General features: G+C 48.3%; 1 protein-coding gene across 16 annotated transcripts in view; it reads right to left on the bottom strand.

Annotated features, from left to right (window-relative positions):
* Nucleotides 1–20,052, bottom strand: part of LOC115119253 (CUGBP Elav-like family member 2) — a 262,492-nt gene that overhangs the window by 111,089 nt on the left and 131,351 nt on the right. For all 16 annotated transcript variants that reach the window (XM_065008230.1, XM_065008228.1, XM_065008242.1 and 13 more), the window contains one exon: nt 10,389–10,585. In XM_065008230.1, the coding sequence (XP_064864302.1) occupies nt 10,389–10,585 (197 nt within the window). The remainder of the gene's footprint in view (nt 1–10,388; nt 10,586–20,052) is intronic.

The following is a 20,052-nucleotide window of genomic DNA, read 5'->3' as shown; positions in this document are numbered from 1 at the left end:
ACCTATAGGTTCACCACTGTACTAACCTGTCACACTGAAGACCTATAGGTTCACCACTGTACTAACCTGTACACACTGAAGACCTATAGGTTCACCACTGTACTAACCTGTCACACACTGAAGACCTATAGGTTCACCACTGTACTAACCTGTCACACACTGAAGGCCTATAGGTTCACCACTGAAGGCCTATAGGTTCACCACTGTCACACACTGAATACCTATAGGTTCACCACTGTACTAACCTGTCACACACTGAAGACCTATAGGTTCACCACTGTACTAACCTGTCACACACTGAAGACCTATAGGTTCACCACTGTACTAACCTGTCACATACTGAAGACCTATAGGTTCACCACTGTACTAACCGGTCACACACTGAAGACCTATAGGTTCACCACTGTACTAACCTGTCACACACTGAAGACCTATAGGTTCACCACTGTACTAACCTGTCACACACTGAAGACCTATAGGTTCACCACTGTACTAACCTGTCACACACTGAAGACCTATAGGTTCACCACTGTCACACACTGAAGACCTATAGGTTCACCACTGTACTAACCTGTCACACACTGAAGACCTATAGGTTCACCACTGTACTAACCTGTCACACTGAAGACCTATAGGTTCACCACTGTCACACACTGAAGACCTATAGGTTCACCACTGTACTAACCTGTCACACACTGAAGACCTATAGGTTCACCACTGTCACACACTGAAGACCTATATGTTCACCACTGTAGAAACATGTCTATAATAGATATAAAGACTGTCTTAATGTTTCCAGAAAGGAGTGTATATATTTGGCCTGGTGAAGTGGTTTTATGTGCTGACTCCGAAAAAATTACTAGTCCTTTCTGTCGGAGACAGATTCCAGACAGAGTACAAATGTATCCAAGACCGAGACACTCAATATCTGGTCTGGAGACCAGTCTGGAGTACCACAACATGGAGTGTACTGTGAATAGCCTCTCTCTCAACATTTATATGAAGGCCAACAAGGTATAGAATACACCACACACACACTACACTAGACATACACACGCATGCACCAAACACACAGAGGAGAAAGAAAATATACACACACACATGCGCAAAATGCAGAGAGAGGGGAGGGGGGAGTAGAGAGCAGCCAGTGAGAGGAATAGAGATTAGGAGAGAGACAGTGTTCATAAATGCTTTATATCTACTGAAGGAGCCTTTTGACTGCACAAAAAACCTGTGCCCTTCTCATACTGACAATAACAACATCCACAACCACAGGTCCACACCATCATCGTAGACAGAGAGAGAGGAGGGGAGAGGAAAAATAAAAGATGAGGGAGGAGGGGGTGAAGAGGCATGGATGGAAGGAGAGGGGTAAGAGAAGAGAGGACTGGCATGGAGGGAGGCAGGGGGGAGGGAGGGATGGAGGGAGGGAGGGGGTGAAGAGGCATGGATGGAAGGAGAGGGGTAAGAGAAGAGAGGACTGGCATGGGAGGGAGGGAGGGAGGGGGAGGGAGGGAGGGGGTGAAGAGGCATGGATGGAAGGAGAGGGGTAAGAGAAGAGAGGACTGGCATGGAGGGAGGGAGGGGGAGGGAGGGATGGAGGGAGGGAGGGGGTGAAGAGGCATGGATGGAAGGAGAGTGGTAAGAGAAGAGAGGACTGGCATGGAGGGAGGGAGGGGGGGAGGGAGGGAGGGGTGAAGAGGCATGGATGGAAGGAGAGGGGTAAAGAGAAGAGAGGACTGGCATGGAGGGAGGGAGGGAGGGAGGGAGGGAGGGAGGGAGGGAGGGGGAGGGAGGGAGGGGGTGAAGAGGCATGGATGGAAGGAGAGGGGTAAGAGAAGAGAGGACTGGCATGGAGGGAGGGAGGGAGGGGGAGGGAGGGAGGGAGGGGGTGAAGAGGCATGGATGGAAGGAGAGGGGTATAAGAGAAGAGAGGACTGGCATGGAGGAGGGAGGTAGGTAGGTAGGTTCGGGGGGGAGGGAGGGAGTGATGGAGGGAGGGGTGAAAAAGAGCGGAAAGATTTCGTCAGATTGCAGATTGAGTGCAGCAAACGAGGAACAGAATGTTAGCATGGTTTATTAACAGGGAGGGGATAGAGGAGACAGCGCAATAGAGATGGAGAGGAATGAACAGCACTAATCTGGTCGTGCAGAGCTAGATGGAGGAGATGAATGTGAGGGAGGGGAGTTAGAGGGCACCTCTTCACTGGGCCCCAGCACCCAGGAAGAACCCCTTCACCCCCAGCCTCTGACCCACGTTAATTAACTCTGCTGCTGCAATTACTGACCACACCACCCTCTGGTTAGAGTGGCTACACGGGAGAACACTATACACTGTGTGTGTGTGTGTGTGTGTGTGTGTGTGTGTGTGTGTGTGTGTGTGTGTGTGTGTGTGTGTGTGTGTGTGTGTGAGAGAGAGAGAGAAATAGATCATACTCAATAAAGTAGGAGAGGAGTGGATTGATAGAGTGGGAAGAGAGTGAGAGACAGGGGTTGGGAGGTACATTCAGCCATAGTGGCCTGTGTTGAAGAGAGTGAGAGACGGGGGTTGGGAGGTACATTCAGCCATAGTGGCCTGTGTTGAAGAGAGTGAGAGACGGGGGTTGGGAGGTACATTCAGCCATAGTGGCCTGTGTTGAAGAGAGTGAGAGACGGGGGTTGGGAGGTACATTCAGCCATAGTGGCCTGTGTTGAAGAGAGTGAGAGACGGGGTTGGGAGGTACATTCAGCCATAGAGGCCTGTGTTGAAGAGAGTGAGAGACGGGGTTGGGAGGTACATTCAGCCATAGTGGCCTGTGTTGAAGAGAGTGAGAGACGGGGTTGGGAGGTACATTCAGCCATAGTGGCCTGTGTTGAAGAGAGTGAGATACGGGGGTTGGGAGGTACATTCAGCCATAGTGGCCTGTGTTGAAGAGAGTGAGAGACGGGGTTGGGAGGTACATTCAGCCATAGTGGCCTGTGTTGAGAAGATTGGATCTTTGTCTGGCAATTTCTCCTTATGTCCACTGTACCTTCAGACCAGATTAGGACACAAAGCACTTTACAAATCTACCACAACTAACTGTGGAGAAACTGCTCCAAATTAAATCCTCAAAAACGCTGTTCCCTGGCTAACCCCAAACACACACAGAGTAGGCTTCCAACACTGCACATGCCAATACACACATCTCCCCCCCCAGGCCATTATAAAATCCACCTGCAGTCGCTCACTAATTGGACTTGGGTAGACCGCTAACACAGCGAATGTCTTGTTATGGCAATCTAATTGGCTGTGCTGCTTTAGGAAAGAATTAAATAAATCAGTGTTCTGACTCCGGTCGGCCCGGTCTCTACTGAATCCATTAGAGGAGATAATTGTGTTGGGAGGCAAAGCGTTTGTCGAGCGTTACCTCAGCGTTGAGGGAGAATGCGGTTGAATTAGAATTGTAAAGGTGAATGTGTGCCATTGGAGAGCTGGATGCCCCTGGATACTACAGTGGGAAACCCCAGAGTGGATGTACATGGAGAGTGGTGATGGAGAATCAGATACTGTGAGCTATTATTATATTTCAGCGTGTGTGTTGCTGATATGGGGTGTCGTTCTTTCAGACACCATGTCGGGAGAATTGTGCAGTATATACAACTTGCTAATGAAGACATTACACCCATTTTGTGTGTCCTCCATGAGGACAGGCGCGATCATTAAGATTAATGACATAGTATGTCCCCTGTCAACACACACACACACACACACACACACACACACACACACACACACACACACACACACACACACACACACACACACACACACACACACACACTCACAACTGTGCTGTACGCACCCGGCTAGACAACAGATGCAAACAAACCTGGGATGCAAACTGTTGTTGAGAGAGGAGGACTGTCTTTGTTTACCCCTCTGGCCCTCTCTCCTCCCTCTCTCCTCCCTCTCTCATCCCTCTCTCATCCCCCTCTCATCCCCCTCTCTCAGTGCTAAATCAAATTCTCTCTCGCTCTCCACTCATCTGTTTATTGACACTTAACACATTAAAGTAACAGCAGCCAAACTAAACTGTCCAGACTGCACTGGCCAGCGTTCACACAGACACACACAGCATCCATCAGATCGTCCAGTCCAGACTCAACTCACCTAGCAGCTGCCCTTCCTGCAGAATAACCATCGAAAGACAACAAGACCACTCAGACGGGAAACACTGTCTACAAACTCACTGATGTAAAATGTATTCATTGTGCCATCTTTTACATGAAAAATGGAGGAAAACATTTTCTAGAAGCATCAGTAACAGTATGTGTATGGAGGAATATGTGTGTCAACTGGAAATGTGTATCCACCATCAATGGATTAGAGAAGAATGGAGAGAGAGAGAGAGAGAGAGAGAGGAGAGAAAATAAAATAAAACTCCACTTCACAAATCCAAATTACTCTAGTAATAGTCAAGAGAAGGAGAGCTGTTGACCCGGCCTCTGGATCGCCAAGGGCAACGGAGCACACTCTCTCAACCATCTAACTGAGACCACTCTGAAAATATGGTCATTCATTTAAGCTAAACAGACCTGGGGGAAAGGGGCACATTTTCCTTGACACCAATGAAATGAGAATTGGCTCCAGTGCAACTGTGGAGCCGAGAGGGGCCATTGCGGCTCCACCGTGTGTGAGGGCTCTGACAAGGCCATGTCGCGCTAGAGAGTTCTTACGCAATGACGAGAAAACAACAGCGCCTAAAGCCTGGGAATATACAAGCCTAGACAGAGCTCTCTATCAAACAGTCAATTTCCTGTTCAATCCAATCCTCCATTTTACAGGCCAGAGAAAGAGAGAGAGCGAGAGATGGAGAGATTGTTGAGTGTTTACAGTCTCAAGGAAGAGAGGAGAGGCTGTTTTCCCTACTTAAAGTAAAGTGTCTATGAGTGACACTCTCCCACACTTTGACTCATCAACCAGAGAAATCAGAACGACTCAAGGGCTTAGCGACAGAGAAAGACAAAATGGAGGAAGAGAGGAGAGGCTGACGAGAGCAATGTTTTGGTCTCACAACGAGGAAGAGAAGTCATCCAGAGGTTAGGGACACAGACAGAGGAGGAGAAAGAGAGAGCGAGAGAGACACATAAGCATGAACACACTCAGACTCAAACACATAGCGCATGACAGTGAGTTGAGGCCGAATGATTTGATTTAGGTATGTCACTGTCTCCCCTTGGCAGACTGCTGAATTGCTGTGTCAAGGCTTGTGGAAGCTTGTGACTCAGAAAGAGGGAGAGGGATGGAGAGAGAGGTGAGGGAAAACAGAGAGCGAACAGAGAGATGCTGTGGGGATGGGGAGGTGAGGGAAAACAGAGAGCGAACAGAGAGATGCTGTAGGGATGGGGAGGTGAGGGAAAACAGAGAGCGAACAGAGAGATGTTGTGGGGATGGGGAGGTGAGGGAAAACAGAGAGTGAACAGAGAGATGCTGTAGGGATGGGGAGGTGAGGGAAAACAGAGAGCGAACAGAGAGAAGCTGTAGGGATGGGGAGGTGAGGGAAAACAGAGAGATGCTGTGGGGATGGGGAGGTGAGGGAAAACAGAGAGCGAACAGAGAGATGCTGTGGGGATGGGGAGGTGAGGGAAAACAGAGAGCGAACAGAGAGATGCTGTGGGGATGGGGAGGTGAGGGAAAACAGAGAGATGCTGTGGGGATGGGGAGGTGAGGGAAAACAGAGAGTGAACAGAGAGATGCTGTGGGGATGGGGAGGTGAGGGAAAACAGAGAGATGCTGTGGGGATGGGGAGGTGAGGGAAAACAGAGAGTGAACAGAGAGATGCTGTGGGGATGGGGAGGTGAGGGAAAACAGAGAGATGTTGTGGGGATGGGGAGGTGAGGGAAAACAGAGAGTGAACAGAGAGATGTTGTGGGGATGGGGAGGTGAGGGAAAACAGAGAGCGAACAGAGAGATGCTGTGGGGGTGGGGAGGTGAGGGAAAACAGAGAGATGCTGTGGGGATGGGGAGGTGAGGGAAAACAGAGATATGCTGTGGGGATGGGGAGGCGAGGGGAAAACAGAGAGATGCTGTGGGGATGGGGAGGTGAGGGAAAACAGAGAGATGCTGTGGGGATGGGGAGGTGAGGGAAAACAGAGAGATGTTGTGGGGATGGGGAGGTGAGGGAAAACAGAGAGCGAACAGAGAGATGCTGTGGGGATGGGGAGGTGAGGGAAAACAGAGAGCTGCTGTGGGGAAGGTGAGGGAGAGATGCTGTGGGGATGGGGAGGTGAGGGAAAACAGAGAGCGAACAGAGAGATGCTGTGGGGATGGGGAGGTGAGGGAAAACAGAGAGCGAACAGAGAGATGCTGTGGGGATGGGGAGGTGAGGGAAAACAGAGAGCGAACAGAGAGATGCTGTAGGGATGGGGAGGTGAGGGAAAACAGAGAGTGAACAGAGAGATGTTGTGGGGATGGGGAGGTGAGGGAAAACAGAGGGAGCAGAACAGAGAGATGCTGTGGGGGTGGGGAGGTGAGGGAAAACAGAGAGATGCTGTGGGGATGGGGAGGTGAGGGAAAACAGAGAGATGCTGTGGGGATGGGGAGGCGAGGGAAAACAGAGAGATGCTGTGGGGATGGGGAGGTGAGGGAAAACAGAGAGATGCTGTGGGGATGGGGAGGTGAGGGAAAACAGAGAGATGTTGTGGGGATGGGGAGGTGAGGGAAAACAGAGAGCGAACAGAGAGATGCTGTGGGGATGGGGAGGTGAGGGAAAACAGAGAGCGAACAGAGAGATGCTGTGGGGATGGGGAGGTGAGGGAAAACAGAGAGCGAACAGAGAGATGCTGTGGGGATGGGGATGGGGAGGTGAGGGAAAAAAAGAGAGCGAACAGAGAGATGCTGTGGGGATGGGGAGGTGAGGGAAAACAGAGAGCGAACAGAGAGATGCTGTGGGGGTGGGGAGGTGAGGGAAAACAGAGAGCGAACAGAGAGATGCTGTGGGGATGGGGAGGTGAGGGAAAACAGAGAGATGCTGTGGGGATGGGGAGGTGAGGGAAAACAGAGAGATGCTGTGGGGATGGGGAGGTGAGGGAAAACAGAGAGCGAACAGAGAGATGCTGTGGGGATGGGGGGTGAGGGAAAACAGAGAGATGCTGTGGGGATGGGGAGGTGAGGGAAAACAGAGAGATGCTGTGGGGATGGGGAGGTGAGGGAAAACAGAGAGCGAACAGAGAGATGCTGTGGGGATGGGGAGGTGAGGGAAAACAGAGAGCGAACAGAGAGATGTTGTGGGGATGGGGAGGTGAGGGAAAACAGAGAGTGAACAGAGAGATGCTGTGGGGATGGGGAGGTGAGGGAAAACAGAGAGCGAACAGAGAGATGCTGTGGGGATGGGGAGGTGAGGGAAAACAGAGAGCGAACAGAGAGATGCTGTAGGGATGGGGGGGTGAGGGAAAACAGAGAGATGCTGTGGGGGTGGGGAGGTGAGGGAAAACAGAGAGATGTTGTGGGGATGGGGAGGTGAGGGAAAACAGAGAGTGAACAGAGAGATGCTGTGGGGATGGGGAGGTGAGGGAAAACAGAGAGCGAACAGAGAGATGCTGTAGGGATGGGGAGGTGAGGGAAAACAGAGAGATGTTGTGGGGATGGGGAGGTGAGGGAAAACAGAGAGCGAACAGAGAGATGCTGTAGGGATGGGGAGGTGAGGGAAAACAGAGAGATGTTGTGGGGATGGGGAGGTGAGGGAAAACAGAGAGTGAACAGAGAGATGCTGTGGGGATGGGGAGGTGAGGGAAAACAGAGAGCGAACAGAGAGATGCTGTGGGGATGGGGAGGTGAGGGAAAACAGAGAGATGCTGTGGGGATGGGGAGGTGAGGGAAAACAGAGAGTGAACAGAGAGATGCTGTGGGGATGGGGAGGTGAGGGAAAACAGAGAGCGAACAGAGAGATGCTGTGGGGATGGGGAGGTGAGGGAAAACAGAGAGTGAACAGAGAGATGCTGTGGGGATTGGGAGGTGAGGGAAAACAGAGAGATGCTGTGGGGATGGGGAGGTGAGGGAAAACAGAGAGTGAACAGAGAGATGCTGTAGGGATGGGGAGGTGAGGGAAAACAGAGAGATGCTGTGGGGATGGGGAGGTGAGGGAAAACAGAGAGCGAACAGAGAGATGCTGTGGGGATGGGGAGGTGAGGGAAAACAGAGAGATGCTGTGGGGATGGGGAGGTGAGGGAAAACTCTTGCTCCCCTTCCATTCTTCCTTTTTATTTCTTGATTTGGTGAAGATAAATAAAATATGACAAACAGGTGTGTCTCCAAAATCTCCTCTTTCTCCGTCTCCCTCTCATCCATGCATCTTCCATCCGCCTACTCCCACTGTCTCCTCATGCTGCCTGTCATCACAGTGCATTCTGTTGCCTCTCTCTCTCTCTCTCTCTCTCTGTCTCGGTCTCTGTGTGTGTGTGTGTGTCTCTCTCTCTGTCTCTGTCTCTGTCTCGGTCTCTGTGTGTGTGTGTGTCTCTCTCTCTCTCTGTCTCTCTGTCTCTCTCTCTCTCTGTCTCTGTCTCTGTCTCTGTCTCTGTGTGTGTGTTTGATGTGTGTCTGCTAATGTGGCCGGAGCATTGTCTCATTGTCGGCTCTGCTGCCTCTTTTGTTTTCTCTCCGAATTGTTCATCAGGAAAAGGCAGATGAGATGAACATGTATATATTAATTGTGTTTTGTGTCAAAGACACAGTTTCAGAGAAATATCAGGCTGGCATTGATGGAATGTATTAGAGGTCGACCGATTAATCGGAATGGCCGATTAATTAGATCCGATTTCAAGTTCATAACAATCGGAAATCTGTATTTTTGGGCACCGATTTCCATTTATTATTGTTATTATTTTATACCTTTGATTTAACTAGGCAAGTCAGTTAAGAACACATTCTTATTTTCAATGACTGCCTAGGAACTGTGGTTAACTGCAATGTTCAGGTTTAACTGCAATGTTCAGGGGCAGAACGACAGATTTTCACCTTGTCAGCTCAGGGTTCCAATCTTGCAACCACACAGTTAACTAGTCCAACGCTCTAACCATTGCACTCCACGAGTAGCCTGCCTGTTACGTGAATGCAGTAGAAGCCAAGGTAAATTGCTAGCTAGCATTAAACTTATCTTATAAAAAAACAATCAATCATAATCACTAGTTATAACTACTAATCCAGTTTAGCAGGCAATATTAACCAGGTGAAATTGTGTCATTTCTCTTGCGTTCATTGCACGCAGAGTCAGGGTATATGCAACAGTTTGGGCTGCCTGGCTCATTGCGAACTAATTTGCCAGAATTTTACGTAATTATGACATACATTGAAGGTTGTGCAATGTAACAAGAATATTTAGACTAGATAAAATACCAAACGGTTCCATATTTCAATGAAAGAATAAACGTTTTGTTTTCGAAATGATCGTTTCAGGATTCGATCATATTAATGACCAAAGGCTCGTATTTCTGTGTGTTATTATGTTATAATTAAGTCTGATTTGATAGAGCAGTCTGACTGAGCAACAGCAGCAGGCCCGTAATCATTCATTCAAACAGCACTTCCGTGCATTTTGCCAGCAGCTCTTCGCAAGCACAGGGCTGTTTATGACTTCAAGCCTATCAGCCTAATGGCTGGTTTAACCAATGTGAAATGGCTAGCTAGTTAGCTGGGTGTGCGCTAATACTGTTTCAAACGTCACTCGCTTTTAGATTTGGCAAGGAGGGGGACGGAAGCTATACTGTTACACTGGCAATACTATAGTGCCTATAAGAACATCCAATAGTATATGAAATACAAATGGTATAGAGAAATAGTCCTATAAATACTATATTAAATACTATATTAACTATAACCTAAAACCTCTTACCTTGGAATATTGAAGTCTCATGTTAAAAGGAACCACCAACTTTCATATGTTCTCATGTTCTGAGCAAGGAACTTAAACGTTAGCTTTTTTACATGGCACATATTGCACTTTTACTTTCTTCTCCAACACTTTGTTTTTGCATTATTTAAACTAAATTGAACATGTTTCATTATTTATTTGAGGCTAAATTGATTTTATTGATGTTTTATATTAAGTTAAAATAAGTGTTAATTCAGTATTGTTGTAATTGTCGTTATTACAAATAAACAACTTTTTTTTTTTAAATCGGCCGATTAATCGGTATCGGCTTTTTTGGGCCTTCAATAAACGGTATCGGCGTTGAAAAATCCTAATCGGTCGACCTATAGAATGTATCCATGTGTACTGTACAGTATGCCTTTGTGTTTATTCCTTACTTTTGCTCTGTAGGATTACCTTAGCTGTGAGTGAGTGATTCTCCATCTTAACTCTTAACTTTGTTCGGCTGAGCGTTCTGGCTGTGTGTGTGTGTGTGTGTGTGTGACTGTCTCTCTGCCATACCTTTGCTCTGTGGAGGGTTCTGGCTGCGGTCTCGGAGGATGTTGATCTGATAAACGGCGCCGTAGGGCTCAAACAGCTCCTTCAGCTCCTTCTCTGACCAGGAGCGAGGGATCTGGCCCACGAACATCTTGATGGCGTCTGGGTCGGGCTGGTCCGAATGCTCCAACGCCCCGTTCATCTTCCCGGCCGTGCCGTTACTGAAAAGAGACGACAGGGGGCGCTAGGTTACACAACAGATCACAGAAGCTACATCTGACTTGACATGGAAGACATTCTCAGGAAGATGGGAAGGAGAGGTTCACTGGGGTAGCAGCTGGTTCAAGGCTGGGTGCACTGTGTAACCTGTAACCTGATAATAATAATCCCGCACCTTGAAAGTACGTCTTGGAGAACATAAATCCAAATTAGACGTCAAGATATCACCTCACCAGTTGCGAGACACTTTATAGAACAAAATCCTTCTATTAATAAAATGCATTGCGTCGTGATGGAAAAGATTCATCCATCACGCAGAGTAGGTGACTTTGACAACACATTACTCCAAAGAGAAGCCACGTGATTATATACATCCAATGATCTATTTCCACACGGTTTAAACAAATTATTAGATTCCACCTCCTTCCTATAAGCCACATTTACACTGTTACACACGGTATATATCAGATTCTGCATATCGTCTATGAGGTTGGCCACACATATTTATGAACGGCTGTGCCTGATGCCCTTCGCGGTGGGCTGTCACATTAATTGATGTGACGTATTTAGGGGATTGATTGGTGAGTTGTTCTTCGTGCCCTCTCCCGTCCCCTATAATTCTGTCTCTCTTTGTGTCTCTCTTTGTGACTAATATGGATACAAGTAGACCAGAGGGGCCCTGATTGGCAGATGAGGTACAACCCTGATTAGAAGCACCTGCTGCTCAACTGTTGATCATTACAAATGCTGTTCTGGATGAAAGAACATTTGACCTACACAATGAAGAAGGCTGTAAAGCTGAAGCGTCTGTGTGCGTTATCCCTGACCTACACAATGAAGAAGGCTGTAAAGCTGAAGCGTCTGTGTGCGTTATCCCTGACCTACACAATGAAGAAGGCTGTAAAGCTGAAGCGTCTGTGTGCGTTATCCCGGACCTACACAACGAAGAAGGCTGTAAAGCTGAAGCGTCTGTGTGCGTTATCCCTGACCTACACAACGAAGAAGGCTGTAAAGCTGAAGCGTCTGTGTGCGTTATCCCTGACCTACACAACGAAGAAGGCTGTAAAGCTGAAGCGTCTGTGTGCGTTATCCCTGACCTACACAATGAGGAAGGCTGTAAAGCTGAAGCGTCTGTGTGCGTTATCCCGGACCTACACAATGAAGAAGGCTGTAAAGCTGAAGCGTCTGTGTGCGTTATCCCTGACCTACACAATGAAGAAGGCTGTAAAGCTGAAGCGTCTGTGTGCGTTATCCCGGACCTACACAATGAAGAAGGCTGTAAAGCTGAAGCGTCTGTGTGCGTTATCCCTGACCTACACAATGAAGAAGGCTGTAAAGCTGAAGCGTCTGTGTGTGTTATCCCGGACCTACACAATGAAGAAGGCTGTAAAGCTGAAGCGTCTGTGTGCGTTATCCCTGACCTACACAATGAAGAAGGCTGTAAAGCTGAAGCGTCTGTGTGCGTTATCCCTGACCTACACAATGAAGAAGGCTGTAAAGCTGAAGCGTCTGTGTGCGTTATCCCTGACCTACACAATGAAGAAGGCTGTAAAGCTGAAGCGTCTGTGTGCGTTATCCCGGACCTACACAATGAAGAAGGCTGTAAAGCTGAAGCGTCTGTGTGCGTTATCCCTGACCTACACAATGAAGAAGGCTGTAAAGCTGAAGCGTCTGTGTGCGTTATCCCTGACCTACACAATGAAGAAGGCTGTAAAGCTGAAGCGTCTGTGTGCGTTATCCCTGACCTACACAATGAAGAAGGCTGTAAAGCTGAAGCGTCTGTGTGCGTTATCCCGGACCTACACAATGAAGAAGGCTGTAAAGCTGAAGCGTCTGTGTGCGTTATCCCTGACCTACACAATGAAGAAGGCTGTAAAGCTGAAAGCGCTTATCCCTGACCTACACAATGAAGAAGGCTGTAAAGCTGAAGCGTCTGTGTGCGTTATCCCTGACCTACACAATGAAGAAGGCTGTAAAGCTGAAGCGTCTGTGTGCGTTATCCCTGACCTACACAATGAAGAAGGCTGTAAAGCTGAAGCGTCTGTGTGCGTTATCCCTGACCTACACAATGAAGAAGGCTGTAAAGCTGAAGCGTCTGTGTGCGTTATCCCTGACCTACACAATGAAGAAGGCTGTAAAGCTGAAGCGTCTGTGTGCGTTATCCCTGACCTACACAATGAAGAAGGCTGTAAAGCTGAAGCGTCTGTGTGCGTTATCCCGGACCTACACAATGAAGAAGGCTGTAAAGCTGAAGCGTCTGTGCGTTATCCCTGACCTACACAATGAAGAAGGCTGTAAAGCTGAAGCGTCTGTGTGCGTTATCCCTGACCTACACAATGAAGAAGGCTGAAGGTTATCCCTGACCTACACAATGAAGAAGGCTGTAAAGCTGAAGCGTCTGTGTGCGTTATCCCTGACCTACACAATGAAGAAGGCTGTAAAGCTGAAGCGTCTGTGTGCGTTATCCCTGACCTACACAATGAAGAAGGCTGTAAAGCTGAAGCGTCTGTGTGCGTTATCCCTGACCTACACAATGAAGAAGGCTGTAAAGCTGAAGCGTCTGTGTGCGTTATCCCTGACCTACACAATGAAGAAGGCTGTAAAGCTGAAGCGTCTGTGTGCGTTATCCCTGACCTACACAATGAAGAAGGCTGTAAAGCTGAAGCGTCTGTGTGCGTTATCCCTGACCTACACAACGAAGAAGGCTGTAAAGCTGAAGCGTCTGTGTGCGTTATCCCTGACCTACACAATGAAGAAGGCTGTAAAGCTGAAGCGTCTGTGTGCGTTATCCCTGACCTACACAATGAAGAAGGCTGTAAAGCTGAAGCGTCCGTTATGACCTACACAATGAAGAAGGCTGTAAAGCTGAAGCGTCTGTGTGCGTTATCCCTGACCTACACAATGAAGAAGGCTGTAAAGCTGAAGCGTCTGTGCGTTATCCCTGACCTACACAATGAAGAAGGCTGTAAAGCTGAAGCGTCCGTTATCCCTGACCTACACAATGAAGAAGGCTGTAAAGCTGAAGCGTCTGTGTGCGTTATCCCTGACCTACACAATGAAGAAGGCTGTAAAGCTGAAGCGTCTGTGTGCGTTATCCCTGACCTACACAATGAAGAAGGCTGTAAAGCTGAAGCGTCTGTGTGCGTTATCCCTGACCTACACAATGAAGAAGGCTGTAAAGCTGAAGCGTCTGTGTGCGTTATCCCTGACCTACACAATGAAGAAGGCTGTAAAGCTGAAGCGTCTGTGTGCGTTATCCCTGACCTACACAATGAAGAAGGCTGTAAAGCTGAAGCGTCTGTGTGCGTTATTGATCCCTGACCTACACAATGAAGAAGGCTGAAGAAGCTGTAAAGAAGCGTCTGTGTGCGTTATCCCTGACCTACACAATGAAGAAGGCTGTAAAGCTGAAGCGTCTGTGTGCGTTATCCCTGACCTACACAATGAAGAAGGCTGTAAAGCTGAAGCGTCTGTGTGCGTTATCCCTGACCTACACAATGAAGAAGGCTGTAAAGCTGAAGCGTCTGTGTGCGTTATCCCTGACCTACACAATAGAAGGCTGTAAAGCCCTGTGTGCGTTATCCCTGACCACAACGAAGAAGGCTGTAAAGCTAAAGCGTCTGTGTGCGTTATCCCTGACCTACACAATGAAGAAGGCTGTAAAGCTGAAGCGTCTGTGTGCGTTATCCCTGACCTACACAACGAAGAAGGCTGTAAAGCTGAAGCGTCTGTGTGCGTTATCCCTGACCTACACAATGAAGAAGGCTGTAAAGCTGAAGCGTCTGTGTGCGTTATCCCTGACCTACACAATGAAGAAGGCTGTAAAGCTGAAGCGTCTGTGTGCGTTATCCCTGACGCAGTGAAACATTTAAAACCTTGAATAATGAAGTAAGCTTTACGCAACATATTCTTTTAGTGCGAACCCATTATACCTCTTTGTTCAGCTCAAATTGATAAACAGCACAATCCATAGGAAGGGGAGATCTGTACATACATTATTTTTACTCCACATAACATGATTTCAAGAAAAACAGATTCCCTCTGAGCAAGTAGGCCTAGCTCTGAGCAAGTAGGCCTAGCTCTGAGCAAGTAGGCCTAGCTCTCCACTTTAAAAGTAGAAGATAAAAGAGGACAGCAACACCAGGGAACGTGTGGGTCTGTTTTTTGGTTTTACTATCCTTGTAGGGGCCAGAAGTCCTCACAAGGAATATTAAAACAAGGACAATTTTGACAAGTGGGGACACTTCGAGGGTCCCCACAATGAAAAGGGGTTATGCTTAGGGTTAAAATTAGGGTTAGAATTAGAATTAGGGGTTAAGGTTCGGGAAAATAGGATTTTGAATCGGAATCAATTGTTTGATCCCAACAAGGATAGTAAAACAAGTGTGTCTGTGTGTGTGTGTGTGTGTGTGTGTGTGTGGTGTGGTGTGTGGTGATGAGCAGAGGGAATGCATTGTGTTAATTCAGGTCTGGCTCACTCTGTAGAAGGGATTTAGTCTGGGCCTGGACTGGACTGTATTACAAAACACTACATGATATGGTAACATAACACACACACACACACACCATACACTGTAAAGTCAGTTCATGTTTCTAAGTCTCTGTAACCTTTCTGCTTCTTTCTCTCTGCTCTGTAGTCAATGTTGTCACGAATCACATTCAATTGGCCTTGTGTGTGACAAATAAAAAGCTTTTTAAATAGAGAAAATCAACACTCTGTTGCAATACCTCAGAAGAGAAATGGTGTGTGCGACTGCGCACAGAAACACACACCCACGACTCCCTGAGGGAACAATCTGGGATCACAATGGCTTGTTTTACATCTTAACGATTTCTCTAAAACGTCCGCCAGCCTCGAACAATCAGCACAGTTGCCATTGATCCCAGGGCCAACTGCATGAATAGGGCTGGAACGTACCAGCACACACACAGTCTCAGTCTCCACTTCAGCCTGTGGTGCCACGGAACCAGACTACAAACCCAAACTAAACAAGCTAAAGTCCATGTGCTGCTTTATCGCTCCACTTTCCCTGTTGTTATTCTCCACAGGAGAAAGGAGAGAGCATTATCTTGAGAGGCAGAAACAAAACATGCCCAAATCCCTTGCTTGGCTAGCTGACAGGCGTAACACCACTCTATAAAGCTCAGGAGGAGAGAGGGAGGAAAAGTGAAGAGAGGAAGGAGGAGGGGAATAAAAAGAGAGAACCAGGGGATGGAGGGATGGAGGGAGGGAGAACATACAGACCTTTGAACACGGCCCATCCATCTCCTGCAGAAAGAGCCCAGGCGTTCGGCAGAAACGCCCAATTCTTTAAAGGACTTAAAGGACATGTCAAATAAATGACCAAGCCAGAGAACGAGGGAACGAGCAAACGAGTGCTAACGGTCCCCGCGGCAATCCCTCCACTGTAAGCTGGACGATAAATCCCAGCCACAGCGCCGAGGGGACCGGGCAGGAGTTACGGCCCCAATGAACACCAAGCGTTACGCTAACGTTCACACTCATAAAGCAGAGCGTTGCTTGAACGTTAGACATTTAAAAACGGGAGATGAACGGCTCCCGTGGCACACAGCACAGCCATGACACCTGCAGTATATCCATCCCAAAACACCCCAGGCTGGAAGCACAACAACAACCCACTAACACACTCTGTGTAAAAGGCTTGTTAGTGTGTGTGTGTGTGCGCGTGTGTGTGTGAAAGAGAGAGAGAGACAATTCCTCATTGTGTGGTTGTTTGAGGCCTGGGAGAGAGAATTAGTCTATAAGGATAAGGCACAATGCCCTTTTGCACCATTCACCCTGCCCATCACAGCCCCTACTGCCAACATGCCACATTACACAGCCATGCACGGACATACAGCTCTATGAATGCTCATAAAGCGTCATGATCTGTTATAAGATTCATACTGCGTGACCGTGTACTGTTGAAGTCGGAGGTTTACAAACACCTAATCCAACTACATTTAAACTCAGTTTTTCACTGATTCCTGAAATTTTATCCTAGTAAAAATTCCCTATTTTAGGTCAGTTAGGATTACCACTTTATTTTAATGATGTGAAATCTCAGAATAATAGTAGAATGATTGATTAAATTCTGCTTTTATTTCTTTCATCACATTCCCAGTGGGTCAGAAGTTTACACATACTCAATTAATATTTACTAGCATTGCCTTTAAATTGTTTAACTTGGATCAAACATTTCAGGTAGCCTTCCACAAGCTTCCCGCAATAAGTTGGGTGAATTTTGGCCCATTCCTCCTGACAGAGTTGGTGTAACTGAGTCAGGTTTGTAGGCCTCCTTGCTCACACATTTTCTATAGGATTGAGGTCAGGGCTTTGTGATGGCCACTCCAATACCTTGACTTTGTTGTCCTTAAGCCATTTCGCACAACTTTGGAAGTATGCTTAGGGTCATCGTCCAATTGGAAGACCCATTTGCGACCAAGCTTTAACTTCCTGACTGATGTCTTGAAATGTTGCTTCAATATATCCACTTAATTTTCCTATGCATAATGCCATCTATTTTGTGAAGTGCATCAGTCCCTCCTGCAGAAAAGCATCCCCACAACATGATGCTGCCACCCCCACAACATGATGCTGCCACCCCATGCTTCACGGTTGGGATGGTGTTCTTCGACTTTTTCCTCCAAACATAATGATGGTCTTTATGGCCAAACAGTTCTATTTTTGTTTCATCAGACCAGAGGACATTTCTCCAAAAAGTACAATCTTTGTCCCCATGTGCAGTTGCAAACCATAGTCTGGCTTTTTTATGGAGATTTTGGAGCAGTGGCTTCTTCCTTGTTGTCGATTTAGGACTAGTTTTACTGTGGAAATAGATACTTTCATACCCGTTTCCTCCAGCATCTTCACAAGGTTCTTTCTGTTCTGGGATTGACTTGCACTTTTCGCACCAAAGTACGTTCATCTATAGGGAGCGATATGACGGCTGCGTTCATCTCTAGGAGACTGAGCGGTTTCACGGCTGCGTGGTCCCATGGTGTTTATACTTGCGTGCTATTGTTAGTACAGATGAACGTGGTACCTTCAGGCATTTGGGTATTGCTCCCAAGGATGAACAAGACTTGTGGAGGTCAACAATTGTTTTATCTTCTGAGGTCCTGGCTGATTTCTTTTGATTTTCCCATGATGTCCAGCAAAGAGGTACTGGGTTTGAAGGTAGACCCTGAAATACATCCACAGGTACACCTCCAATTGACTAAAATTTCCCAAGCTGTTTAAAGGCACAGTCAACTTAGTGTATGTGAACATCTGACCCACTGGAATTGTGATACAGTGATTTCTAGGTGAAATAATCTGTCTGTAACCAATTTTTGGATAAAGGACTTGTGTCATGCACAAAGTAGATGTCCTAACCGATTTGCCAAACTATAGTTTGCTAACAATACATTTGTGGAGTGGTTGAAAAACGAGTTTTAATGACTCCAACCTAAGTGTATGTAAACTTCCCACTTCAACCTTAGGTCTTTGGTCTCTGTGGGTTTGTGATGGCTGTGAGAAAGTGACTCTGTTCAGTATAAAGGAATTATCTTCTCTCCCCTTCACCCCTGCAGCCCTTCACCCCTGCAGCCCTTCACCCCTGCAGCCTTTCACCCCTGCAGCCCTTCACCCTGCAGCCTTTCACCCCTGCAGCCCTTCACCCTGCAGCCTTTCACCCCTGCAGCCCTTCACCCTGCAGCCTTTCACCCCTGCAGCCCTTCACCCTGCAGCCTTTCACCCCTGCAGCCCTTCACCCCTGCAGCCTTTTACCCCTGCAGCCTTTCACCCCTGCAGCTCTTCACCCTGCAGCCTTTCACCCCTGCAGCCCTTCACCCCTGCAGCCCTTCACCCATGCAGCCCTTCACCCCTGCAGCTCTTCACCATGCAGCCCTTCACCCCTGCAGCCCTGCAGCCCTTCACCCCTGCAGCCCTTCACCCCTGCAGCCCTGCAGCCCTTCACCCTGCAGCCCTTCACCTCTGCAGCCCTTCACCCTGCAGCCCTTCACCCTGCAGCCCTTCACTCTGCAGACTTTCACCCTGCAGCCCTTCACTCTGCAGCCCTTCACCCTGCAGCCCTTCACCCCTGCAGCCCTTCACCCCTGCAACCCTTCACCCCTGCAGCCCTTCACCCTGCAGCCCTTCACCCCTGCAACCCTTCACCCCTGCAGCCCTTCACCCTGCAGCCTTTCACCTCTGCAGCCCTTCACCCTGCAGCCCTTCACCCTGCAGCCCTTCACTCTGCAGCCCTTCACCCTGCAGCCCTTCACCTCTGCAACCCTTCACCCCTGCAGCACTTCACCCCTGCAGTCCTTCACCCCTGCAGCCTTTCACCCCTGCAGTCCTTCACCCCTGCAACCCTTCACCCCTGCAGCCTTTCACCCCTGCAGCACTTCACCCCTGCAGCCCTTCACCCCTGCAGCCCTGGCTTACAAGGTGTTATTGCAGTCAGTGTGTGAGTGAACCTGAAACAGCAGGAGTGTGTCCCGGGGCACAGATTAAGTCATTGAGTGGATCAACTCCTGCCATAGCCTCCCCCCCCGCCCCCCCCCCCCCCCTCTCAATTTGAGCCAATTGTCTGCCGTAATGGCTTAACTATTGCTTCCATCACTCCAGTCTCCTTTGCAGCACAGGGCCGTGACTGAAGGGTGATCTACAGTCTTAGCCAAGGTGTGTGTGTGTGCGTGTGCATGTGTGTGTGTGTGCATTCCTTGGCAGGGAACGTTAGGAGACTTTCCCACTCTCCATAAAGTAGAGCAGCTGAGTGATCCGGTGTGTGTGTGTGTGTGTGTGTGCCTCCGTCTCAACTGCACTATGGGTTTAACACAAGAGAGAAAGTTCAACTTTCCCAGCAGTGGCAGGAAGATAGCTGAGCTGGCTCTGAACCAGTGAAGCATCGATGAGAGAGACTAACATGAATGCTATTCACACATCAGATCTGCACCATTAGGGATATAGATCAGTATATTATTGGATGCAGGTAGCATATACAAAGCTAACATTCTATGTGAGGATGTGTTTACCAATAATAGTGTTGTCTGGAGTTCTTTTTTCAGCAGGAAAGGCCACCGATAACCTTACACAACTATATTACATACAGGGAGAGGTGTTTCTGACCTGACTGGGAAAAAACCTAGGCTCTAGTTCCTAGGTATTCCTAGTGAATCCTGTACACAGTAGGAGGGACTCAGTCACATCAATGCAGGGAGGAGAGTGGCAGACGCCCATGGGGTAGAGAGAAACAGGCAGACAGAGAGAAAGAGACAGAGTGAGAGATGGATGCAGGTGAGTGGGGCCAGCAGTAAGCACAGCGTTGAGCACAGCATGGCCTCTCATATTCGCTGACACACACACACACACACACACCCCTGTGGTTTGGGATGGATGAGATTTGGGGAAAGTTCCTCTGGTACACCCTGCTGTTCTTCCCCTCCGTTTTCATTTCCACTTGAACACACACTCGTACACACA

The sequence above is a fragment of the Oncorhynchus nerka genome, linkage group LG23, assembly GCF_034236695.1.
Source record: "Oncorhynchus nerka isolate Pitt River linkage group LG23, Oner_Uvic_2.0, whole genome shotgun sequence".
In the NCBI taxonomy this organism is placed as follows: Eukaryota; Metazoa; Chordata; class Actinopteri; order Salmoniformes; family Salmonidae; genus Oncorhynchus; species Oncorhynchus nerka.
This window is presented reverse-complemented; position numbering and strand designations above follow the sequence as displayed.